Source organism: Astyanax mexicanus, chromosome 16 (assembly GCF_023375975.1).
Source record: "Astyanax mexicanus isolate ESR-SI-001 chromosome 16, AstMex3_surface, whole genome shotgun sequence".
NCBI lineage: Eukaryota > Metazoa > Chordata > Actinopteri > Characiformes > Acestrorhamphidae > Astyanax > Astyanax mexicanus.
In genome coordinates, this window is record NC_064423.1 from 20101366 (window position 1) to 20128565 (window position 27200).

A 27200-nucleotide genomic window follows, 5' to 3' on the forward strand; every position below is an offset into this window, starting at 1 on the left:
GTCTGTGTGTATGTAGCTTATAATTATGTACTGTATATTTTTAAATGATAACAAAAAGAGTGCAATTTTCTTATGTTTAAGACCATTTTAGTTGGCAAACTACAGAGTATTGAATTGTTTGAGTTCTTATGCTTTTCCTTTAATTCCAATGTTATTATGACAATTTACTAAAGACAAAACTCCAACTTTGGAAACTGATCCATTTTTATATGAATGTGATCTATGTACATATTTTTATTGAGTTGCACACAGATAAATCTTGTATCAGTTAGTTGATATTTTCAATATATTATACAGCCCTCATTTCAGAATGCATTATTATAGTGTCTCTCACTGATTTTGCAGAAGTTTGTAGGTGCAGACATCTATTGTGGGCATTCTTGGAAGCTTATTTGTGGCTTTTATGTTGTTTAAATAAATATCAGAATTATCTTTAAGCAACTAAAAATCTAGAATATATTGTAAGGTTGCTGTTTTGCCGTATTGCCCAGCCATAATGCCCCTGTATATCCAGATAATTTAATGTGGTGGAAAAAGTGAAAGGAAAAAAAAAAGCAGTTTATGTTCAAATGACTTTTTATTTACCCTTTTTGTCAGAGGACTGTATTTACTGTATAAACTAAATGTGTTTCTGATTTGCTGTTCCTGTTGAAAAAAGGAAGTAGGAGCTACAGAGCCAAGTATGGCCATTATCAGCTTTATCACAATACACAAATACACTGCTCTGGGCTTTGACATGGCATATGTTTCATATTTGTGTACAGTATGATGTATGCAGAGTACAGAATAGAAAATACTGTTATAATAATGAGAAACTTTTCTCCTGATCCTGCCAGCTTCATCCAGATAAATCTGAACATCTTAATTTCAGCCTCAGAGTATTTCTTTCTTTCCTTCCTTCTTTCTTTCTGTTTCTTTCATTCGTTCATTCTTTTAACTGGACTGCATGCTAATCAAAGCTGTGATCTGTCTGACCTGATTTTGTCTCTCTCCCCTGCTTACCGCGCTCTCTAGCTATGAAGATAATAAACCATTTATCAAGTAAGACCGTTAGATTAGACGCCCGTTCCTCTCTCGGCCTCGTAGTTTTCCCTTCCATCATTCTTACCGCTCTCGTCAGTCGTCCCTCTGACCCTCCAGCTCCCACATTCCTGTGTTTAGAGTGCCCATTCTCCATGTTTGTTTGTTATCTCCGTGCTGTTCTATCCGTCAGCGCTGGTGTCCGAAGGCTCCCCCGGACCTTCACACACCACCTCCTCTCTTTTTCTCCTTTTTTCTTTCCTCTAACTCTATCTCTTTGGTTCCTTAGCTAGCTGAGACGTGTTGTCTGCGCCTCCTCAAGTGTACTGGACCTATTTGAACAGATTCCAATTCTCCAATACTCCTTCTTTTCACCTTCTCTTCTGAATGCAGCCCAAAATCAAGCATTTACACAAGCATTTCTCCACTTAGTACTGTGGCATGCAGCAACCCCCCCTGAAACATTCAAATTATGCTCCACAATTTCTCCAAAAAGCCTAATAGACATGATCTTTGCAGATTAATTTTCTTATCTTTTTATTCCAAACTCGTATTCAATACTTTAAATCATCTCTCCCAGCCTCAGCTTCCAAATGACAAGGACCTGCTCTTTATTATAAAGAGCCCCCCCCGGCTCAGTGTTGCTGTTGTGTGTCTGCTTTTAAAGGTCCTGGACTCTTGGAGCGTTCGCCCTGCTGTGTCTCGTGAGCCTGACCTGGTCCTTCGGTTTGTTCTTCATCAGTGAGACCTCAGTGGTGCTAGCTTATCTCTTCACCATCTTCAACACCTTCCAGGGAATGTTCATCTTCATCTTCTACTGCCTGCTGCAGAAAAAGGTCAGATTTACGCTTTGTGCAAATGAAAACTTGAACATCACAAATTTACACCAGATTTTCTGTTCCTCATGCCAAAAAAATGTAATTTAAATTTTCTATTTTTCTGTGACGTTGGCATTTTGAGATCCTTTTTTTGTGTGAGAGCAGTGAATTTGTTCTGAAATTAAGAATAATTTTAATTATTTAATTTATCTTTGCGGATTTACAGTAACATTAAAAACCCTTTGTTTTCAATTAAACAAACATGAATCCATTTTGGTCGCATATAAAATTGTTTTAGTATTTTACAACTGAATATTTTTCCTGCTAAATATTTTCCGAGAAATCTTGGACACTAAAAAAAAAAAAAAAATTTTTTTTTAAATGATTAGAAAATAGCTGCCAAATCTGGACAATATCAGTAATAATTAAGGCTTCTTTATAATGTTTTTTTTTAAGTTGTATTTACATTTTAAGATTTTAAAAATACATATAAAGATATATGCTAAGAAATAACATTTGTTAATCAGTTTGTTATTCTTAAAATACTTATCTGAATTAAAATTGGAGCAAAACCTCTAAACATATTTTGCTTTTGTTTATAATGGCTAAATCTAAAATCGTACCACATTCAAAATTAGAACAAATTAATGACATATTTGATTCCAAACAGGAAACATATCAATACAATTAATGTCATATTGCTCACCTCTAAACCAAAGTCCACAATATTCTTCTATTCCTTTCCCATTGTTCTTATTGTGTATCTATTTATGTGTAAAGTGTAATATATAATATTTATTTTTCCCCTTGTTTGGAACGCTGTTTAGAAATATATACTGTAGATTTAATTTAAAAGCAAGACGTGCACCGGAACTCAAAGAAGCCAAAACATGCTTTGAATCGCAGGTTCGCAGAGAGTACAGCAAATGTTTCCGCCACACATACTGCTGCGGCGGCTTGCCAACCGAGAGCTCCCACAGCGCTACAAAGACTGCAACAACAAGGACGAGCGCACGCTACTCCTCCGGCACTCAGGTACACTCGCTGCTCTGCACCTGGAGGAAGAGAGCTGACCCAGCTTCCTCCTCTGTGCTTTTATGATGATCTACTGTAAATCACTCTGTCTGAATCCTAATAGAAAATGTTTTGTGTATGTATATGCAAGTTACTGCTCTTTCACTGTGGCATGCCCAGTTCTTCAGCATGGCAGCTCCGAGATCTGCTCCACTTCTCACGTTTACAGTCCTTCCTCCTGATGTTTCCTGAATGTTTCACTGCTTGGGACTTTATTGCCACTCTGTTGTTTTCTGTTGGTGATTACTGGTGATTTGCACAGGTTGTTGTTGGCTTTTATCTGCTCACATTATGCATTCATACTGTTCATATTAATGTCCCAGTAATGGCAGTATGGTAGCAAAATCTCCCAGAAATGAATTAAAGGAACTGAATTAGGGTCCAGTCGATCAAGTCATCAAATTTTATACATACATTGGGAAATGTTATACGTAAAAAATAATAAGAATTTAAATAGAAATAGAAGAAAAAGAATAAATAATAAAATAAAGTAAACACAGGGCCACGTGTCAGGTTTATGATAAATAATTGAACACAGTGTAGTTACAGAGGATTTTCTCCCACTGTTAACGGCGTGAATCGGCCCTTAATTGCTGCCCTTTGTGAATCTAACAGAGCCGAATCAGGAGGATGTGGAACGACACTGTAAGAAAGCAATCTGAATCCTCCTTTATCTCAGGGGACATCAACAGCACATCAACCCTCAACCAAGGTCAGTCAGAAACTACTGATGCTACATGAGAAGAATTTCAGCCTTTTAAGCTCTTTTCATTTTTTTTTATTAAACACATAATGAGGCATACATTTCATGAGTATAAAAAAATCACTAACTCTGGGCCAAATTAAATCATTTTATGGTTATATGGCCCTTATTCATTCAGAGCCTTTGCTTCATTTTTTTCTTCCTTTTTTCCGCCTCCAATGCATTATAGGTTATGCCCTTGGTCACTCATGTTAATACAATTGTATTATTATTATTTTATTTTTTTTATGAAAATGTGGTTTATTTCTGTCATATATATCTATCCATGGAATTTAATATTTTATCCTGCTTTTGGTGGAGTAACTGTCTACTGCCAGGGAAAGCTTTCTTCTAGATTTGGAGCATCGTCACCCCACCTCATCGTCCGCAACCCCCGTCCTCTACACATCCCAAAAATACTGGATGGTGGAGCGCTATCATTCCAGAGAACACTGTTCCACTGCTCCACAATATTGAAAATTTAAAAAAATGCTCAAAATGTTGGCCAAATATTTGTGGACACTAATTTATGTAGAGAAGTGTTGCTAACTGTAATTTCCCTCTGGGATCAATGAATTAAAGTATTTCTAACACAAAAGGACTGTCTGGACAAGCTAAACAAACATGAACCTGTTATCTATTGTCATGCATAATAAGCTGTGGAGCAGTAGAACCGTAGTTCCTGGAGTTATGGAACATCCTCCATCCAGTACATCCTGACCTCAGTAACACTAAAAACACAATCACACCAATGCTGTCCTTTCCTGGAAAGTTTAGAGACAGTTGCTTCAACAAAAGCAGTATAAACTGTTTTTAATAGCAGCATAGAATGCCATTGCAATTATTTTTCCATATATCATACACACAAACATATATACAAGTGTCTGTGACTGTATGTATATGTGTGAGTCTGTCTTTGTGTCTGCACTAAAACCAGGTACAGCAGTAGAGCAGCACATTTTTAAGCTAAGATGTTCTTGTGCGCCTGACATACACAGGCACATCAATTAGTCAGGATGTAAGGTGACCTAGTGGATGCTATTTGAAGGATTTAGAAAAAAATGTCATTTATTATTTAGCCCGGGCACAAATGTATGATGATGAGAAGATGATGTTCAACTCTAGCTGACCCCAGTGGTAAGGTTGTGTTATTCAGAGTCATTGCTTTGGCTTGCTCTAAAATGCTAAAGCGGCACTTCATGCATGCATAAGTCAGGAGAGCTGACATTCTTTTCCTCTCTTCTTCATGCTTCTGTTCCCTCTGTACTGACTGAGACAACACACACTTTAGGAGGGATCTGTCTTTATTATAGACCGGCTTTATTTATACTTTTATTTTACTATTTATACCTAACGCGTCAGTGGTATGAGTAAAATTGACTACATTTTAAATACTGAATATACAGTCTGGAATACTCAAAATAATATATGTTTACTCAATGTTGTCTTTTGTCCAGATAAGCATACTTAAAAAAAAAAAAAAAAAATTGTACTTTATAATGTTTTATATGCAGATTGTAGGTCCCTAACAGCTTAATTGGCAAATTGATATTGATTAATCTGTAAAAAATGCATCCTAGTAGCACAGTTGTTATTAATCCTCTGGGGTCAATGAATGTGTTGGTGCATTAGATTTGATTTGATGTGTTTCTCATTGTTTGTTAGTATCTTTGTAAATATATATATATATATATATATATATATATATATATATATATAATATAATGTGTATAAATGTGGTTTAAAAAAATAGTTTGTCATCTTACAGACTTGCATACAGTTATGGAGCTATAAATGTAGAATGAGATGAGACTTCAGGTCACACTCCAGAGGCAGGTTTAACTAGCAGTGAATTTCTAATCATGAGAGTACATTGTTCAGTTTCATATAAAATCTAGACGCGCACACAAAACCACTTCTGTTTTTAATGTTTCTTAATTTATTTAGAAATACAGTAAATCTGGCCATTTGTTCTTTACTTTTGTAATAAATTAACCCATAGAAATGCTTCAAAATAATGAGCAATAATTTCCATTCAAACTGCCCCCCAGTAAAACATTTTTTTTCTCAAGATTGCCAGTTTAGAGATACAAAGTTATACAGACAGACAAACATACTTAATTTTTAATTGCTGGATTTTTGTTTGTAAAAAAAAAAGTTGCTTGTTGCAGATCAGTCGGTCTGTAACAATAGCTTTTTAGAAAACAAACCACAAATTAAAAATGGCCACAGGCAGTTTTCATTTGCACAGTCGCAAAATAACATTACAGTAGAAGTATAAAAAAAAATAATAATTTGATGTGCTGGTACGTTTGTAGACGCAAATAGATTAACCTGTAACAATAACAAAAATTATAATAAGAGTAAAATCACCCCAAAACATAGCTTTCATTTTATTTTGACATTCTAGACAACTGTTTCCTTACATTTATTTTGAATGAGCCAATAGAAATGTTTCAAAATGATTGGAGGATATTCTTTTTACACTGACATTAATTGAATTTTTTCCTTTGTTTGTTTTTTTTTTGTGTGTGTTACAGCAAGACTATTTAACATCTCCAAATGTTAAATTTAATGTAGGAAAAAACTAAAATTCCTAACACTTCCTGGGAAAGGAGGAAAGTCCAGCATTTGCATCATTATTAAATTAGGATTTGAGCTTATATATATATATATATCATTGTACACATTCTGTGAACTCATCTCTCCTCTTCTGTCTTGCTGATCCAGGAATGACGGGCAATTATCTACTAACAAACCCTCTTCTACGGCCCCAAGGCACTAACAACCCTTACAATACCTTACTGGCCGAAACGGTCGTATGTAACACTCCTACGGCTCCTGTCTTTAACTCTCCAGGTGCGCTTACTAAACCACTGCAGTCCAACAACAACTACACACTTTTCTCCACTCTGTTCTTAGATTTCTCACTCATGTGTTTATTCTGTGCTGATTGAGAGCTGAGTGCAGTCTAGTATTACTCTCTCAGTCTCAGCATACACAACTCACAGATCTTGAGATATTATTTATTTATATATATATATAAATATATATATGTGTTTCGGCTGAGAGAGTGATACTACATGTACTTGTTTTATTGTTGTATTTAATATTAGTTAATTCCTCTGCTTTATTGTCCATGCTTTTGATATTTATGTATGTATGTTGTATCTCACTGGATAGTAAGTGGATGTTAGCAAGTAAACGTATTAGTTATTTTGAAACCTTATGATGCTAATATCAAATTTAAAATGTATTATTTTTCATAGTTATTCCAATAAATAACCATATATCAACCATGTCCCCTTTTTGCTGGAGAAATCTATCAAATGTCTGAATAAAGCACAGTTTTTGTAGTAAAACCATCGGCCAAATTAAGGATAACTGATTTCTCTCAGAAGGGGAAATGTTGATACAGTATGTGATTATTCATTGGAAGGACTCAATAGACACAAATTCATTCTGTTGGAATGAAGCCACTTTTACTTCTTCCACTCAGATTCATCCTAAAACACAATTAAAATTCGATGTATGTGACATACTTGATATAATTTAATGATGTTAATAATCCTAATCATGCCACAGGGTATGACATTCAAATATTGTGACATTTTGGAAATTGATATGAAACCTTACTATCTATTTGCTCTGCTTTTTCCCTTCTTGCTGCATCCCTCTAGTGACCTACAGAGAGACAAGTATGGGAGTAAAACTTAACTTTGCCTATCAAATGTAAATTTTTTTCAGCATGATTTTCTCAGCAACAAAAGACAAAGAACGAAAGAAAGAAAAAAAGAAAGAAAGAAAAAAGGAACCAAACCTAACTGCCAACATAATCTAAGGCCATCAATATTTAGTGAGCAAGTGGTTCAAAAACAATAAACAGAACGGTTCATTTAGGCTACATTTATACAGCAGGTAAAAGTGGCCCAAATACAATCTTCTCATCAAATCTGATGTTTATTTTAGGCTGTTACACAGTATCTTTTTTTTCTCTCATTTGTCTGAAAAGTGTACAATATGAAAAAAAGCAGTACTTCATGTGAAGTTTCAGTTCATCATTGACAGAATACAGGAGCTATGAAGCAGTTCAGGCTGCTGTTGTCCACTTTTCAGTCAACTCACAGCCTTTTTTTCTTTCTCCTTAATGCAAAAGTGGCATTAATTCTAATCAGGCTGTTTAGACAGAGTCGCATTACCGAATACAATTGGATCGGTTTTCAATACCACAAATTGAAATTGCTCCGATCTGAATGTTAGATTCAATACGTTTTGTTCTGTTCACACTGCTCCACAAATATCACATTTTGGCCACTATTACCTGCTGTGTGAAGAAAGACTTAGAGCAGGTTACAGAGCATTCACAGTGTTAACAACAAAGTCAAATATGCTGTTGCCTTAATCTTTTCAATCTTCTCTCCTTATTAAAATTAAATTGATTTTTAAAAGCATAAAAAGATTTTCCAAACACTGCTACTGTTTCACTGCTATCAGTAAATAAAATGGATGGATGTGTTGCAGTAAATACAGTACATTTCTATTTTTCTAGTTATAATAGTCACTTGTCATTATATCCATTACCTCAGTAAATCTAAACTAATAATCCATTTTATTACTCAGCCATAATTCTTATCCTCTGCAGCCTCTCAGCTGTTAGCCTAAATAGAGCGATGATTTCTGATAACACTGATAATAGTAAGGCTCTGAATATCACTCTAGCAGCTGCTTAGAATCTTTGTTTTTCTTTTGTTTCTTTAGTTTAACAATCCATTCCATTTCAACCATTTTCCCTAACTGTTCTTTTTTAACCTTTTCTTCATTTGTCTGCATGTCAGTATTTGTTTGCATGTTACTGTAGAATACATAAAATCTATTGCTTTCACATTTCATCCCCAAACCATCACCCATTCCACGTCAGTCAGCTTAATCATCTCTTACCTTTTTCCAGAAATATTTCTTTAGAATGTTTTCCAGCCCCCTGCTGGGCCCTACAAATACCATTTCACTTCTTTGTTCGTCATTTCCATGACCCCCATCCATTTGAAGAGATTCCAAGAATCACTTTATCTGACCCATCCCAACTGTGTTCTTCTAGGCTGCTTCTGCTGTTTAGAGAACAGTTAAAAAAAAACCTGTAGGCTTAAGTTTAACCTCTATCTGCTTCCAAAGCACCAGCGTACACACATATGCAAACTAAATTTACAAGAGCCTTAAAATCCCAGCTGCAAAAAAAACAACCAAAACAGTGACTTTTAATGAGGAGAGAAACAGGTAAAAGCAGTCAGTCTGATTTCATTTGCTGAACCCTTGCTTACTCTGAGTTTGTAAAAAGTTTTTACTTTCCTTTCCGTTACCTTTCTTTCTTCTTTTCTTTCTGTCGGTAATGACTCATCGTGTTTTTACACTAAAATCATTTGTGCTTTTGTTTTTTTTGTTTTTTTCTTTTCTTTTTTTCTGTTTTCTTTGGTACATCAGCTACTCTTAGGCCAGATAGCCTGAACAGACAGACATGATGTGAGTTGTCTAAAGTGAGTCATTTCCACTTGCCTGTCTGTTGTGCTGTTCTGTCGGATGGTTGCTTGTTGGCTTCCTCGTAGTGAGAGTTGGCTGTGTTTCATTTCTTTATTCGTGTTTTGTTCTCTTTTTGCACATCGTACTCTCCTGCCTCTCTCCTCTCACCTCCTCCTTCGCTCCCTCACTCTTACCAAGTCTACTTTCACCCTACCTCCCTCCTCCTCCTCTTCCTTCTAAAATGAGCTGGAAGACTGATGAATTATGTTAACATTGTAGCTTTGCCCACCTGTGGCTCCACATCTGTGATGTTTGTGATGTTCTGTTTGTGATTTTCTGACTAATTCTTTTGATGTTGTTTAGGATATCTAGAAAATATTTAATATGAACTTGTGCCCACTTGATTTTATGTTGATTAGATTATACGTACATCTAACATCCATTTAGAACAGTTTGCCAAACCACTGGATCCATTAATTAATAAATAATTTAATCTCTTTCTGCCATTGTATTTACTATACACCATATACACATAGTATATCTCACCCTATAGATCCTAAACAACATTAAACTTATTACTTTTATTTCTTTGTTCTTTACCATATCTGTCTCAGCAGGGCCAGTAGTAACTAATGTACTCCTCCTCACATGTTCTCTTGTTGTAGGACACTCAATGACCAATGCCAGGGATACAAGTGCAATGGATACACTACCGCTAAATGGTAACTTCAACAACAGCTACTCGCTTCGGAACGGCGACTACGGCGACAGCGTGCAGGTGGTGGACTGTGGCCTTGGTTTAGACGACGCTGCCTTTGAGAAGATGATCATCTCGGAGCTGGTGCACAACAACCTCAGGGCCTGTGGCAAAAGCCACCGCTCCGAGTCGCGCATCAACACCAAAAAGGCGACGGGAGCTGATGGCAGTGGCCAGGACAACGTCATCGTAGCCGAAACGTCCTCTCTCGTGCATTTGGGCACTGAGAGCAATCATATAGTAGGGGGTTTGAGCTTGCAGCCCCAGTTTCATCACCACACCCACAACCCCCACCACCCCCGCGAACTGGAGGCCCCCCTGATCCCCCAGCGGACTCACTCGCTCCTGTACCACACGCAGGAGAGAGGGAGGCCCGAGCCCGCTGCCCTGCTGCCACCCCACAGCTACGCCACCCAGCTCCCCGCCCAGCTCCAGGCCGAGGACAGCCTGCAGTCGCCCAGAGACTCGCTGTACGCCAGCCTTCCCAACCTGACAGACTCGCCGTCGGTCGAGAATGTTCCGGACATGCCCGAGGACCTCTCGCCTTCCAAACAAAGCGAAAGCGAGGACGTTTACTACAAGAGCATGCCCAACTTAGGGGCTAGCAGCCAGCAGCTCCACGCCTACTATCAGATAAGCAGGGGGAGCAGTGACGGTTACATAATCCCCCCCATTACTAAAGAGGACAGCATCCCTGAGGGAGATGTACGAGAAGGACAAATGCAACTAGTCACAAGCCTTTAAAAATACAAAAAAAAACTTTTCATTTTAAAACAAATCAACAGATTTTTTTTTTTTCTTCCAAAAAAACAATCAGCGCCACTCAACAGGAGGACATGTACTGGAGGGGTGGAGTGAATGTGGGTATTTGTAGTAGAAGAATGAATGTTTCATGTCACACTCTTCCTTTCACTTTATTCCCCCTCCCAAAAAAATTAAGTAGGTCCCTCTATCTGGTGCCCACCTGCACCCCCAAAGATGATGAACAAGGCAGGAAGAGCTCGTCTGGATCGCAGCGCGATTCCGCTCGATTTGAATTGTTGCCGACCCGACTGTAAATATAATGTCGATCGGAGGCGGGGTTTGACAAGTCTTCATCATCCAATAGTGCTGCTGCTGTTAAACGACTCGACTCGTAACAATGGAATGATTTCACATAAAAAAAAATGGAAAAATGTACCAAAAAAAAAAAAGTATTTCTCATTTCAGAGCATACAAATGTTTGTGTCAGAATTTGTACATATGTTCACGATATTTAAAATCCAATTTTGTATTATATACAAAGTGGAGTCTCCAGGACCTAAGGACACATATGTGTACTAAGATTGTACGGAGCAATTCCTAACGGGACTCGTTGCTTTAGGAATCGCCTGCCCTGGATTTAAGGCCCCTTCTTTACAATGAAGATTGATTGGATTGTGCTGTATAACCATTAGCAATCAAACCCCAGGCCTTATCTTTTCTCAGATGTACAGTAAAAAGAAAAAATGAAAAACCATCAAAGGTAATGGCATAAAAATATATATTTTGTTGTATTTCTGGTGTACAAAACGCAACCATAAGTATAAAAAGGATACATTTTAATTAAGACTTTAATTAAGACCTTTTGGAGAGAGACTATTGTGTGGAAACTGCACATATATAACAGAACAGTTGTGTTTATTCTTACACTTCATTCATTGTGGTGTGTGTTGGAAGAGTTAAGATTGAAGGTTGCTGACATCAAATTCTGTCTTGTTCATGAAAATGAGTTTGCTGCACCAAAGCGTCGGGCTTTAGTATGAAATTAGGATTTTCTGGCCGTGTTTAAAAAAGATTCCTAGTGAATCGCTATACAGGCATGAAAGTCACTCAAGACCACAGCCAAACATTGTACAAGGCTTTTCCTTATTTTTTGTTTTCCCGGACACGTTCTTCCAGCTAGGTTCAGATATTTATTTATTAAATTATTCTCAGAAAAAGGAAAAAAAAGAGCAAAAAAATAAATAAAAACTCAACAGCAGTGATACTTTGGAACTCTTTTTGTGAATACATTACTGCACTGGTTCATTCTTCTTCGCATTACCATGTTATTAAGGAGCCCATAAAAATAATGTAAAGTTCAACACTTGTTTAACAATAAATAAATGTGAATTTTTGGCTATCACAAAGAGTTTTTATTTGCACAACTTGTCACAATCGATGTGTGTGTGTCTCTGTGTGTGGGTGTATAGAGCGAGAAGTGAGTTAATTCAGACTAATTAAGTGGCCTATTATTTTGACAACGCTATCACAGTGTGTTTATCTCAATTGGTGAAGTCTTTAAGGAGGTTCTCAGCACATCCAGAAGCCCATCGAAAGGCGCTGTATGGCCTTTATTGTAATCTGATCATAAATGGAGATGGTAAACAATTAAAAGCCAATTTGTTTTGCCGAATCGTCTTAGGTGGCTGCTTAGAGAGCTGTCAAGCTTTTGATCACTAATAATTGCTTTTATTGGTGTTCTTTGCTAAAAACCCACTTTGTGCAGCTTGTTTAGGAATAAGTAAATAAAATAAAAGTAACCGCTTCGCAATGCCGGCCATGTCAACTGCCCGGTGACCCAAAACATTCCAGCTCAGATTCATCTACTGCGTTCCACCAAATCCATCCATCACTTACTGTGATCCGTCATTGTGTGAAAAACTGTGAATCCATATTTCAGCATAATTCTACCTTCTGAACTCTGTAGTAATGCAATTGTGTTTACATTGGCAAATAAAACCTACATACCCTTACTAGACAGTAAAAAATATAAAAACAAACCAAATAATAAGAGGACATTGCCAACCATGGATTTTTTTTTTTTTTTGCATGAATGCAAATTACTATATGTAACAATATAGATAAAAAAACTCATACACCTACTAAATTTAAAATTATGCAAAAATTAGAGCAACATTGAGTTCACTTGCAAATATATAATTTTTGTAGTGCTCCAGATTTTAATTCAGAAATGCCAGCCCTGACTTCCTGCAGTGTACTGTCTGAGGTTCTCAACCAGAAGACCTACATGGCAACTGATTTAATGGGTGGGGCTCAAGACACACAATCACACACACACACACACACACACACACACAGTTTTGATCAAAACAAATGTGTACACGGCTAATTAATATTCCATTCATTTATAATTATTCCTTGATTATTCCTAAACGGACAGGAAATGAATGATTAATATTGTGCTGTATTTCTACACTTCTGTTTTACCCTTTTTTATGTATCTGCTGATCATATTTTGTAAATAAACAAAAAACAAACCCTGAGAGCTGAAAATCTCCATTTGTGGAGTGAAGAGGGACGTGGGCCGGCGTCTTTAATTGATAAGGATGGAGAGCAGGGTATAACCTTGAATGCAGGTCTACTTTTGCAGCTGAATATTGATTGTGCATCGCCTTGCTGATAGCAAGAGTGCGGGGTGACGGCGAGAGCCGGCGATAAATATAATAAACGTCTCTGAAGTATTGTTGTTTCTCGTTAACATTCCGGAGGAGCTTTGGCTGAGAAATTGTCATACAGCATTGGTCAGTAATGACCCTGGAGTTCCTGCACTGGAATTTCCGTGTGAAAACTTTTCCGCTGTGTTTTTCCTAAAGTTTAATTGCTGGAGGAGAGAATGCAGATTTGAAGCGATGCGGAGGCTCTTGTTCTGCTGTTTAAACGGCTGTGTGACGGACTGATTCCTGTCTGATAAAGGCTGCTGTTGGGTTTGAGCTGTTGGTGCTGTGCTGATAACTAGAAATAACAAGTGCTTTATCTTACATAGGCAATAACTCCACTGCATCCTGACTCGTGACAGGTCACCTTGTGATGTGGATTTAATATTCAAAGGTGTCTTCCGTATTATTTCTCCTCACAGCGGCGTAAGCTTTAACCCCATCAAGCTGCTTCCACACTATAGATCTGCTTTAAAATTTAATATCTTCTGAACCCGGGATCAGCTTTAATAAAGCTGTCCTACACCTCGTCTCCGTGGCTGAAATGAGGGTGCATTGTGGGAAATTAATTGGTTGCCTCTGCGTGACTTGTTTATTTTTTTTTTTACTGGTTAATACAGTTTTTCAACATCTATTCTATTCTGAAACTATTCAGAAACAGATGCGTTTACTGTATATGTACATGAGTGACTATATACTTATATAGTGGCAGGTAGGTAGGAGTGTGTGATAGTGTAGAGTGAATGAACAGTATTTAAAAACTCCAGCAGCACTGCTGCATCTGATCCACTACTACCAGTGCAATACACACTATTACACACACACACACTAATAATAATAAATGGATAATGAGTGTAGATACAAAGAGGGGGACTTGTATATACGCATATATAACAGCGAGGATTATTTTAAGCCAGTCATAAAAAGACCAATGCTCCAATAACTGTGTGTGCAGTGACTGCAGTAGGCGAAGAAGAAAAAAATATATATATTTCCCAAATTACACAGTTGTTGAAAGGTTTAAAAGGGTACGAATGCTTTGTTATGGAATTCTATTATTATAGTGAATAATACAGTTTATCGCAATAATTTCTGGGATGATATATCTTCCACAAAAAAATCTTATTGTGACAGGCCTAACTGTCACTGAAATTGAAATTGAATTGAAATGATTTTGACTACCGGTACTCATATTTAGAAGACTTCAGATTACACAAAAAATCATGTTTTCCAAGCTTAATATTTTTATAATTTCCTGTCATGCATGGGTCCAAGTTTATAAAGCTTCAAATGGATAGGACAATGACAGGGTGGAAATTGGCTTTTGATTAAAAACGTAGTTGATCTAGGGTTGCAAACATTTTGAATTGTTCATGGTTTTCCAAAAAAAAAAAAAAAAAAAAAAAAAAAGGTCTAGTCTAAATCTAATCTGCCCGGCCCAAACCACACCACACTATAATTACTGTCTCCCTCCCAAAAATACAAAGATGCCAGCGTTTAAAGAAGACAAAATAAATAAAACATGATCTTAATTATGATTAATCACATAATTGTTGTTCTGTGCCTTTTTAGTTTATTGTTTATTTCAGAAAAGATGCATATTTAAATGGAAAACGGTTATATGGCTATTTAGTACTTTTTATTTTGTTATAAAATTGGTAAGCTTTGATAAAGGACAAAGGACAGTTTGGATGTTTTTTTTTTTTTTTTTTTTTTTTTTTGCATTTCCAAATTGTCGAATTGAGACTCTGTATCGGCAGATACTCAAAATCAAATGACTCGGACCCGGGAGAAAAAAAATGCATAGTTACAGTGTTTGCATCAAATATAAATTTAACATTATGCTGCGACACATAGCATGCTATATTGATATTGACCCATATTTTTGTGTGTGTGTGTGTGTGTGTGTGTGTGTTGTGTTGTATTTCTGTAATATACGACTATACACTATTATGAACGCTTGTGTACAGTTACTCACAGCACTGTATCTCCATGCTGTAGACCGGTTAAGGTTGAAAGAAGCTCTTAACTCCACAAATAGCTCAGTGCTCTGGCCTATACTTACCATTCTGTTATCTCAATATTACCAACTGCACTATATGCAGTGAGTCATCATTTCACTAGCGCTATTTCAGCGTGTGCTGGCTGAGACTACTGTTGTTTTGGTAGAGATTTATAATTAGTCTATGGCGTTTCAGCCCGAGAACACTGTCGTCCATCCAGCTGGATGAAATGGCCTCATTAGAGCAGAGCGTCATAAGCTGAATAGAGAAAGTCTAGCAGGTCTACTGCGTGTACAGTTCTCGCTCTCGTGCTTTATCTCAGTGGTCAGTGTGTCCGTTTCTCCTTTTCTTCTGCTTTGAAAGACTGATTATCTCTTTATTGTTGCTTTGATTTCTCCTGTTGTATTCTTATTGCTTCAGTAAATTAAACAGCCATATGATTTATGAGCATACAGTGCACGCAGAGTGTTACTGTATTTACACTGACTGTAATACAGAGAAGCAGAAATCCACATGCTCTTAACTCAAGCACATAATGCTGCTGCAGAAGCTCAGCTTCACAGCTTCAGTACATGCAGTAATAATATGTAGAGTAGATCAACAGTGATTGAGACAGAATCACTAAATAAAATAATAATATTAATAATTGTAATAGTGACCAAACAGTGCAGTAAGATAAATGATAAAAATGTCATTACCATTTTTCAATGGTAAATTTGAAAGATAAATTTTAAAAACTAATATTGCCATCAAATATTTTTTTTTTTTTCGTAAATTAAATTATTTATTAATGTATTTCATAATTGATAGTTATAATAACATGTTGGCATGTTATTTTGTACTGTTATAATTAGGCAGGATTAGTCGTAGTAACATCAATCAATCAATCACCAACTCAAAAATGTATCCATCCAACCATTTCTGCATCAATCATCCAGCCACCATTCATTAAATCATCCAGCCATCATTCATTAAATCCATTTATCACTAATGGCCCATCAATCACCATCCATCACCAATCCATCCACCCATCCATCATTAATCTTGCAGCTATGATCCTTTAATCATCCATCCATCCATCACCAATCATCCATCATCAATCATCGTCCAATAATCACCATCAAGCATCTCTCACCAATCACCACCATCCACCATCAAGCATCTATCCCTAATAAATCACCAATAATCACCAATCCTCGTACATTAATCATATCCACCATCAATCATCCAACACCGATCATTCATCCACTATCAATCACCCACCACCAATAATCATCGATTAATCACTTATCATCCATCCATCTATACATCATCGAGCCATCAATCCATTATACAACTTACACAGCAGTAGTTATAATCATGGGAGCCTAAATTACAGTACTAAGACCAGTTCTGCTAAAAAACATTTCATATTAATTATTGTCACTACTGTAAGAGTAAAATGTAAGGTGTGCATTTGAAATGTGATAACTTATTAAAATCTAATTTGTCTTTAAACACCTTAACATAGCAGCCCTTTACTAGAAGTAATTAACCCTATAGAAAACATAATCACATCATACTTCACGATGGCTAAGGTACAGAGAGACACACATAAGATTTAAAACTGACGTACAGCGTAGAGTAAAGGATGTGGGTGTTATTGTGAAGGTTAGGAGAGGTATGGAGCTGCTGGTGAATGATCAGCTTTGTTCCTGTACTCTGACAGAAGCACGTGATCTACTGATGTACAGAATATGCAGCCTGACACTGCAGCTGTTTCAACTGCTGCACATGGAGCATCTACCAACACGTTCACACACTTAAAAGAGAACTGCGGGGTCTTTCCTTACACACCTTCCAGAAGCCCCTGCTCCTATACATTGTGTGATGTTCTTTGATTTGACCAATAAAAATGCTCCAAAATGACTGGAAAAATCCAGTGAAATAATAATATATTACTGTACAGTGGCTGTTTTTGACATACTAACTACATTTGCTTCCATAAAGGAGCTTTCTGGTAAAAGGGATTTTTTAAATGAACAAAGTCATTCAGACTATAAAGGAACACATAAGGAATCATGTAGTAAACTTAAGTGTTAAGATCTCACAAAAGGATGCTTCACAAAAGGAGTTTAGTTTATTTATCTTGGGTTCTGTTAACTTGCAGTTTCTGAATCTGGTAAACCTGATTACCACCTGATCCTGTGCAACAGAGGAAACTCTTACTCTTACTCTCAAGCTCTTACTTTCCTGGGGCGGTCCTGATGAGAGCCAGTTTCATCATAACGTTTTTGATAGTATATGCTCATGGATACACTCAAAGTTCTTGATTTTTTTTTTTTTTTTCCAAATTGACTGACCTTCATTTCTTAAAGTAATTATTTTCTTTATTTAGTTGGGGGAGTTCTTGCCATAATACGGATTAGAACATTACTTAAATAGAGCTATTCACTGTATACCAACTCTACCTCTTCACAACTTTACAACTGATGCTCACAAACACATTAAGAGGCAAGAAATTAGGTAATTAACTCTTCTTTTATACTTTGGATCAATTTAGTATTAATCTACAATGCAGAACATTTTTAATGATGAAAAAACACTGAATTTAAGGTGTTCAAACTTTGGCTGGTACGGTAAAGGTTCTTCACACTTCATCCTCATGGTTCATCATGGAACCAAAGTTGTTCTTTGGTATTATCCCTTAAAGAACCATTAGTAGCACCTTCATTTTTTAAAGTGCATCACTGCTGTCAAATGAAAACCATGCATCTCCATTAAAGTGAATGATTTTTAGTGTACTACACCATTAGAACACAGCAGGTGTCTTTCACACTGCATCAAAATACCATGAAGAACATACTGATAGAAATGCTCCAAAACTTCAATAAAAAGGTAAAAAAAAAAAAAAAGATGCTGGTTTGGAGATGCATGATTTTCTTTGGACAGCACTGATATGTTATTATTCATCAGCATCAATGTGTATTGAGTAGTTATGAGAGTAAACAATTGAAGCGCGGCTCCATATTCCGGCCCTCAGGGTTTAAGCTGTAAATTCAAATATATTCAATAAAGACTGTAGTGAAGGATGTTGACAAAGTGGCCCCGAGTGATGACGTGTTTGACTTTATTTCCTGCACATTGTGGCCTGTTGTGAAGCTGCACTGAATGTTAATGCAGTGAAAGGACTGTGGTGATTGTGTCAGTGCTGAAGATGTTCTTTTTTATCTACTGTGATGAACAGTTTTATACAGTAATTCTGATTATTATTGTGGTAACTTCTGCAAAATACACTTTCATTTCAGCAGATTTTATTTGTTCTGCTAAATATCTACATTTTAACAAACACACTGTATAGAGATGTTCTTGCTGTTTGGGGATGTGTTTGTGTAGATAATCAGCTGCACTATACATGTTACTATTTACATACAGTACCAGTCAATAGTTTGGACGCATCTTCATATTCTGTTTCTATTCATGTCTTTAATTTATTTTCTACGTTGTAGATTAATATTAAAATGGATGAAAACAATTAATGGACACAAACAAACAAAAAAGCTGGAGCTTCACAGCATGAAGGAAAAGCAGCAACTTTTGTTCAGCACTTCCAGGAACTCCTTCAAGATGCTGAGAAAAATATTCCAGGTGGTACTTAGAAGAATCTAAAGCATAAAACATATTTTGGTTTGTTCATACTTTTTGTTTAGAGAATAATTCTTCATGTGCTTCCGTATAGCTTTAATGCCTTTAATATTAAGTGTACAATGTAAAATAACACAAACAGAAAGAAGGGTCATTAAATGAGAATTGACTGATACTGTACATGACAATGTGCTAAATGTAGTACTGGAGGCTTCAATAGAGACGGTAAGGGCAAATTATAAGAAATTATACAGATACTGATTATTGTGAATTTTACCACACAGATGTTCCTCAATACTCAATACAGTGCGCTTTGGTTATTGAGTTTTTTAAGGACGTATGCAGGATACGAAAGCGCAGTTATAATCAAATGTGTGGATTTCATTATAATGCTGAAAAAAATCTTTGATTAGATTAGATTAAATTTTTTGTGATTTTTAAAACCATTAGGATTTCTTTTTGGGGTTGGTAAAAAAAATATTGTTATTTTTCTTTTAAAGTCTCCAGTTCTGAAAATATAAAATCACTATAGTACAAAAAAATTGAGATGACATTTTGAGGTAAAATCAAACCACAAACCACAAAAATGGCATGTTGTATGAATTTACATAATACATTTATCAAAACCTCCTAACGTTACATCCTAACATTCATTTAAAAAATGCTCTCCATCAAAAAGAGATCTCATACCATATAAAAGCCTTTTTAACATAGTTGAAATTAACAGTTAATAAAATGTATATATATATATGTATGGTATGGGGTATGATCACAAGCCATCAAACCAAGTTGAACTGCTTGAATAAAAAAATAAATAAATAAATAAATAAAGTATGCCACTCCTGCAACCATTCACTGAAAGATTTGAAGATTTGTGTGTCCTAAAATCTGTTTCAGAATAAACAGAGTGGAAAGCAGCCCTGGTTGGATCAAGAAATTCACTTATAAGTAAGTTTAGAATCTAAAGTCAAATCCTTCTCAACACTCCTCATGTGCCATCAAAAATACCATCTTCATTTTCTTAGGGTTTACGTTAAGACCCTCGTCAGGTTTTTAATAAGCGTGTGACAGAACGTGAGCCGGACTGGCTCTTGTAAATACTGCAGCTGCATAAGTCCAAAATTAAAACAGGACAGGAGTACGACTGACTAATTTCCTCTAATGGAAGCCATTTACGGTGCCAAATGTGTGGCACAATGGTTAATGGTTTCTTTTTCATTTGAGGAATGTTTCATTGGGTTCAGCAAGGCACAAAAGCGTACCTTAACCTGTTACAGACCATTTCACTCAATTTAAGATGGCCCACTCTAATTTCTCATTCATTATTACGTTTAAATTCGCCAAACGTCTCACTATTGCAATTTGTAACACATGCCATGTATCGTCAGGTCAGAATACATATGAGCTGCTTTCAGCACAGGAAGGGTAATGTTTGTTAAATGGGGACTACCCTGTGGTAGTGCAGGATCCTTAAAAACTTAAAAACTGCTTGTAAACTAACGAGTATTCATACTGTATGCACACAATATAACTCAAACACCAAGTTCAAGATTTGCTTGGTAGATTGATGCATTTTTTAAACATGGCTTTATTTGCCTTTTGTGCTCTGTAAACAGGCAACACACTTCATATATCTCTATAAATACATTTTCACTCTTCCCTTTTCTCCCTGTCTGTTTTTGCTCTTTTTTGCCTCTCCTGCAATAGTGCTCATTAATAAGGGAAGCTAAAGTTTTTTCCACAGTTTAGTTCGTTGGACCTACACCATTTTTAAAAGAAACGACAAAGTAACTGAAAAGTAGGTCTTTCTTTAGCCTCTCAGCTTTACTCCACCACATATTTCCTTTACCAGTCACATTTTTGTGATCTGCAAAAGGAGCTGTTCAACCACCATATTCATGTTCATTTGTTTTCAGCCTGATTTTTCATTTGCTGTCAGCCTGATTTTAATGCATCTGTACAACACAGAAATTGGAACAGGGTCCAATAAAAAAAAATGATGCAACATCCCAGTTTATTAATCAGACACCATTAATATTTTTGTGTTTACAAAAAATTAGCCTCTATGTGACATGGTGTTAAAGAGACGAGTATTAGTCCTAAGTTTGTTATCCATCCTTTTTTAGGTGAATCTAGTCTTGAATTTGGCATCATTAAGGATCAAAATCAATTTTCTCTTTTTTTTTTGTTTTGTATTTGAAGTTCATAGTTTAGTTTCTAAAAAAAAGTAACACTTACAGATTTTTATTTTGCTGAGTTTTTTGAGAAAATCATGGTTGTTTATTAATGTTTACCAAAGCAAAAGTTTAAACACCTTGCATATTCCGCACTTATTAACCCCCTCCTTGACAAGCATCAGGGCTTGTAAACATTTTTTTTTTGTAAACAGTCCTTGGCACTATTAAATACATCAAGTCAAGTAGTTTTATCGTCAATACTGCATATGTACAGGACATACAGAGAATTGAAACTGTGTTACTCTCCTCCCCAAAATTACAGAAATAAAAAAAAAAAACAATAGTTGACTAAAGTACAACTAAATGAAATAAATAATACAATTTATTAATCAGTTTCTCTGATTTTGCTATTTATAGGTATATGTTTGAGTAAAACAGACATGGTTGTTTTATTCTATAAACTACAGACATTTCTTCCAAATTCCAAACAAAAACATTGTCATTTAGAGCATTTATATGCAGAAAATGCAGAGCTTTCAGACCTCAAACAATGCGAATAATGAAAACAAGTTCATATTCATAAAGTTTTAAGAGTTCAGAAATTAATATTTGGTGGAATATCCCTGAATTTTAATCACAGTTTTTATGCGTCTTGGCATGTTCTCCTCCACCAGTCTTACACACTGCTTTTGGATAGCTTTATTCAAGCAGTACAGCTTGGTTTGATGGCTTGTGATCATCCATCTTCCTTTTGATTATATTTCAGAGGTTTTTAATTTGGTAAAATCAAACACACTCATCATTTTTAAGTGGTTTCTTATTTTTTTGCAGAGCTGTTTAAGAAAGAAATAGATACTAAACAAGGTCAGAGATATAGATATACAAGAGACAAGACAATAATGCAGTATAAGAGTGAGAGTTAGAGGGGATTAAAGAGGGAGTGACAGTACCAGTATAAACATAACCTGTATAAACATTTCAAGATTTAAAAGCTTAAGACTGTTAAAAGTGAACAAGTGCATACAGGTTTTGTTAAAGGTCACAGTTGTAGGGGGAGTTAAAGTGGGCATAATAGTGTGGGTATAAGCAGTATTGCAGGTATGTGGTGTGTAAGTGCATATCAGTTCTTGAGAAGTTCCAGTACTGTGTTGATTGGAGGGGACTGGAACCTTCAGCTTTTGTTTCTGTTGAGGCTTTTGAGGTGTCTTATTATTCATTTCTCCTGCTACATCTGTTTTTCTGGATATCAGTTATTTGAATGTCCAGAGTGCTGGACAACCACTTAGAGGAGCCCATGGCTGCTAAATTTGAGGAGTTTAAAATGTATATCATAGGTTTCTACTTTTCTACTTCTTTTCTCACAATAACAAAGAATGTATACTATTAAATTAATAATAAATTATATATATGGTAATATTCTACACACTGGGGAGCAAAAATGTGCAAAATGTCACACCACCCAACCTCTAAAGGTGGTCTGTGGAATCTGGCACACAGACAAAAACAGCAGATCCTTTAAAATCTTTTAAAAGTGCTGTAAATTGCAAGCTCTAGCCTCTGCGAACCAGACTTGTTCCAGCACATCCCACAGGTAAACTGTGCAAAAACACTCGCAATTTATGTGGTGTAAAGTAGAAAAGAGAGCTCTCTGGACAACACTACTACTTCTATTGCTCTAAGACTGCTTCAGTTTTTCCATCATGTGGTGATGAGTAGTGATAATGATTTGATAGTTTGTGATTTGTAACATTTAATTTATAATTAGACATTATTCACTGTTCAAAGAAAAACAGCATTTTGTCAGTATTTAAAGGTCAGCTGTCCTTCACATTGTGTCATAATTTAATGATGAATGGACCAATGGAACTGTTCCAAAATGACTTAGAATAAAATCTTTTATCTCAACTTCCTTAGAAATGTAAAATGTTTTTACTTATTTTGTAAAATGACATGTACTATTACTAATATGAAAATAAATATCCTGAGTTATCTCCCACTATGATCAGGAGATCGCCAGTTCAAATCCCATTCATGTAGCTTGCCATCAGCTACCAGAGCCCTGAGAGAGCACAATTGGCCTTGCTCTATCCGGGTGGGTAGATGGCGCTCTTTCCTCTCATCACTCTGAAGGGTGATGTCGCTCAGCACAAGGCATCTGTGAGCTGATGTATCAGAAGCATGAGTGTGGTGTAATGCCACTCAGTAATGCTGCATCAGTTCGAAAATAGGCGGTGTCTGACTTCACATGTATTGCCCTCCTTTTATTAGGGAATTACTAGTGATAGGGTCCTAATGAGTGGGTAAACTGGAGAAAATGGGATAAAAAATAAAATAAATAAAAATGTAAGAAAAAAATTCTTTTATTAGATAAAGATGATATAGAGCAGAAAGTGACGACAGTTGACAGGTGTCTTATAATTCATCAATGTTAGCAAAAAAGGATTCTATTTAAAATGACAGTCTATACGTTTTTTTTTTCTCATTATTTGAGAATTTAGAGAACTATTCATAAATATCAAATATTTTTATCAGTGTTATGAAGCACCAATATACTGTATGTGCTCTTTAAATTAAGTGTTACTCTTATTCTTTGACATATAACCAATACGTTTACTATCAAACCCCTGAAGATCTCTTCATATTCCAGTATGCTGCTTGTACCCACAGTAAAGACCTAACGATGTGTTTTGAGGCACTGTTCTCTGGTTTGCAGTTCTCTAAAAGCTGGGGCATGTTACGGTCTGTACCCGTGGTTCTGTTCTGTTCTGTCCGTGGGTCATCATCTGCTCTGTCTCTGTGTTTCATTTCCACTCCAGGCCTACCGAGCTGGACGCTAACTGAGCTGGAGCCGCAGAGCAGATCCAGCAATTAAAGATCCCTGATTAATCAGTGGTGTATAAACATACAGCGTCTTCTGAAGCCATTATCTGATTATGTTCTCTGGAGGAAATCCCGCAGGATGTGTGTGTGTGTGTGTGTGTGTGTGTGTGTGTGTAATTAGAAGAGACTTTTTTTTCTGAACTTGAAAAATAAAAGCATGATTGTGTGATTATAGCTCTCTGATGATGATCCACCCAGAGAAAAATGCAGGCCAGACAGTGATGGGGAAAACAGCGCACTATAAATAGTGGAAGCGAGTAAATCGAAGTCGACTCGGAGGAAGAGCACTGCAAACTGGAAAAGACGCTTCACATCTGCTTTCTCTCACTGGGGAGGTTTGGGGTGAAACGCTGCTATGAAGCTGGTTCAGGTTGAAGCACTGGAATCACCGTGTCTGATTGATTATTTGGCAAATGTTAACCTCTCAACATAAAAAAGCACTTCCATCTCCTAACAGGGTGGATGGGGTGAGTGGAAGGCTTGCGGGAACTCCTACACATAGCTCTTACAGTGTCCCACGCTCACACAAAGCCTGGAAAGCATGGCTTTTTTTTCTTTACAAAGAAAATCTGTTTTTTTTTTTAAACAAAAGTTTTCATTTGCAGTTTCAAGTTCTATAAAAAGAGAGAATGTCTATAATTTCTTGTTTATCATTATTTTTGGTAGTTACTAATATTACTACCATAAGTAGTACTTTTAATAGGTTCTTCACACTCATAGATACTTATTACATGTAATTCTTTAGTGAACCAAAACATGCTGCACATTACTCAAGGAACTATTTGTACCACCTAGATGATATTTATTTAATAGCGTGCATGGATGCATGATATAGAAATTCCATCGTCATTGGCATCGACATCAAATTTTAGCATGAAGCAAAGTGTATTTCTGGATATTGCTTAATCTTAACTTGGGAAGTAAATTTTTTTTTATTCAATTATAATTTACCTTTTTAGCCTCCAGTTTTGCGAGTATTTTTAGATACCCTCCAAAGTCTCCAAAATTCTGAATGAATTTGGAGTGTATTCTTTTGTTGACGCAATTTTTTTTTTTTTTTCATTTTTACACCCCATGAATACTAATTACATAGATACAGTTTGTATTTCTCTGGATTTACCTTTTTTTTACTGTCTGTCATCGTTTTAGATTTGTTGTGCTGTGAAAGTTTTATTTTTTTATTACTACTTATATAATTTTTGTGAATGGAATTCTGCCCACTATTACTTTTAATGTAATAAAGTTGCATATTTTAAATCTCATAAATAATATGCAGTAAGAGAAAGCCAGGTTAAAAGTACAGCCACTGTGGGTTAAAACACAGTGTTACAGAAACAGTGCAGTGTATTCCTCCCACATACATTCAGAAAATAAAATTAAGGTTTTCAAATTCAGATTTTTACTGTAGTCTTTACTGTATCCAAGTAAATGAAGTGTATTTCAATTCTATTGTAAGGATATTTTTGTCATTCAGTCTGTTTTCATAATTAAAATTTATTGTGGTGCATATATTTTATATGGATTTGGGTTAGAAAGCTTGCCTTGTTTAAACATTATGGAAAAGTATTGAATTAATTATGTTTGCATTGGTATTGTACTTATTTATAGAGGTAACAACTTGTTTCCACATCTTATTTATGGGTTTATAGGTTGTGTACTCTCCTTCATCATCAGATATTGGTACCCTGGGAGGATGGATGGTGGATAATATTATTATTTTTGATATTATCATTGTTGTTATTATTATTTGCTACTGAATGTAGAGCAGTTGGGAGACCCTGAATGCTGTACACAGTTCTTTGTTGTTTTCATCCAGGATTTCCACTGATTAGTTTGAATATCTGCAGGGCAAACCTTCATCATTTCGGCTGCCATTTAAGCTGCTTTGCATGGATAAAAACAATCAAACTGGCCTCGGTCTGCATCCCCCCGTCCACAACAAAAGATCAGTTTAAACATTTGCTTTGAATGTCTGAGCACTGCTGCTGCTTTGTCCCTGTGCATTAGCCAATGTGCAGCGCTGCTCGGGAAAGAGGAAAAAAAAAAAGAGAGAGAGAAAAAAATTCAAGCGAGATACAATACACACACTTAGTGGATGCAATGAGCCAACGCAGCTCAGGTCTAGTGCCTCAATTGCCTTAAACATCCCACTATAATAGCGAGCTGTTTCATTATATGGCGAAAATTAATCAAATTTGACTAACAAATTGAATGCGCAGTCCCCTGGTGTGCAGCTCAAAAAATGAATAAAACAAAAAGCAAAATACTTATGCAGCAATATTCCTTTGTAGACGCCACAGCAATGACCATAAAAAACCACACAGTGTAATTGTAATATATGGGAGCTAATGCATGTTAAAACAGCGGTGCAACACACACACACACACAAAAACGGTGGCGCTAAAGGGGGAGGAAATTTAATGAGACCTTTCCTCGTGCGCGGCTATAGTTCTTTATCGGAAACAAAAGCTGTAGGGCAGAATTGTACTTTTTAGAAGATTTTAATCAGTTTTCCCACCATAACAAACTCCGACAGTCTGAGTTTTAATCAGCCGCAGTGCTGTTGATGAAAGCTAACAGCTATGCTAAGAAGTTTGCCCATCAAAGCGAGAGGGGCCATCTGGCTGGTGGCTCCCCGATTCGCTCGCTCGCAGTGTGGGTGAGCGCTGGGCCTCTGCCAGGCTGTCCACTCTCTGGGGAGGAGCGCAATGAGCAGCAGAGCAACTCGCTTTGGATTTATGGGCAAGAATGGAGGGAGAGAACCTGCTGAACCATGAAAGAAGAGAAGGTGACAACATGAATTTATGAAACAGGGACGATAGCGGCACCGCAGTGGCCTCTCCTGAGGAGATTACTCTCCGGCTTTTCCTGCAGCCTTGCGGCTTCTCCAGCAGATATTTTGGATCAGCGCGGGCGTGTGAAGGGTGCGCCGCCTTCGTGTTCGCACTTACAAATGTGTGGATGTGAAATTTGTGGCCGTGTTTTTTTTTTTTTTTTTTTGCTCTTCGTGGGGGGGGGGAACCAAATGACCCCAGAACAAAGGAAAAGGAAGAATGTGTGTCACTGTGGAGATGGGGCTCATTAAAACTGCTGAATTCTGGATCTAATGGGAATATTTACATTGTACATTCTTTTA

At 36.4% G+C, this 27200-nt stretch overlaps 1 protein-coding gene and 1 long non-coding RNA gene across 47 annotated transcripts in view; one reads left to right on the top strand and one right to left on the bottom strand.

Annotated features, from left to right (window-relative positions):
• The window catches only part of adgrl2a (adhesion G protein-coupled receptor L2a), a 134420-nt gene extending 122348 nt beyond the window's left edge, over window positions 1–12072 (top strand). For 5 of the 46 annotated variants that reach the window (XM_007233161.4, XM_049465343.1, XM_049465341.1 and 2 more), the window contains 7 exons: window positions 1015–1041; window positions 1688–1856; window positions 2745–2873; window positions 3528–3624; window positions 6385–6513; window positions 7335–7352; window positions 9831–12072. In XM_007233161.4, the coding sequence (XP_007233223.3) occupies window positions 1015–1041; window positions 1688–1856; window positions 2745–2873; window positions 3528–3624; window positions 6385–6513; window positions 7335–7352; window positions 9831–10666 (1405 nt within the window). In that variant the 3' untranslated portion in view covers window positions 10667–12072. The other 41 variants (XM_049465342.1, XM_007233167.4, XM_049465345.1 and 38 more) reach the window with 27 other exon arrangements.
• The window catches only part of LOC125782176 (uncharacterized), a 63814-nt gene continuing 38366 nt past the window's right edge, over window positions 1753–27200 (bottom strand). The window contains exon 3 of the long non-coding RNA XR_007424746.1: window positions 1753–1844. This is a non-coding gene — a long non-coding RNA (uncharacterized LOC125782176). The remainder of the gene's footprint in view (window positions 1845–27200) is intronic.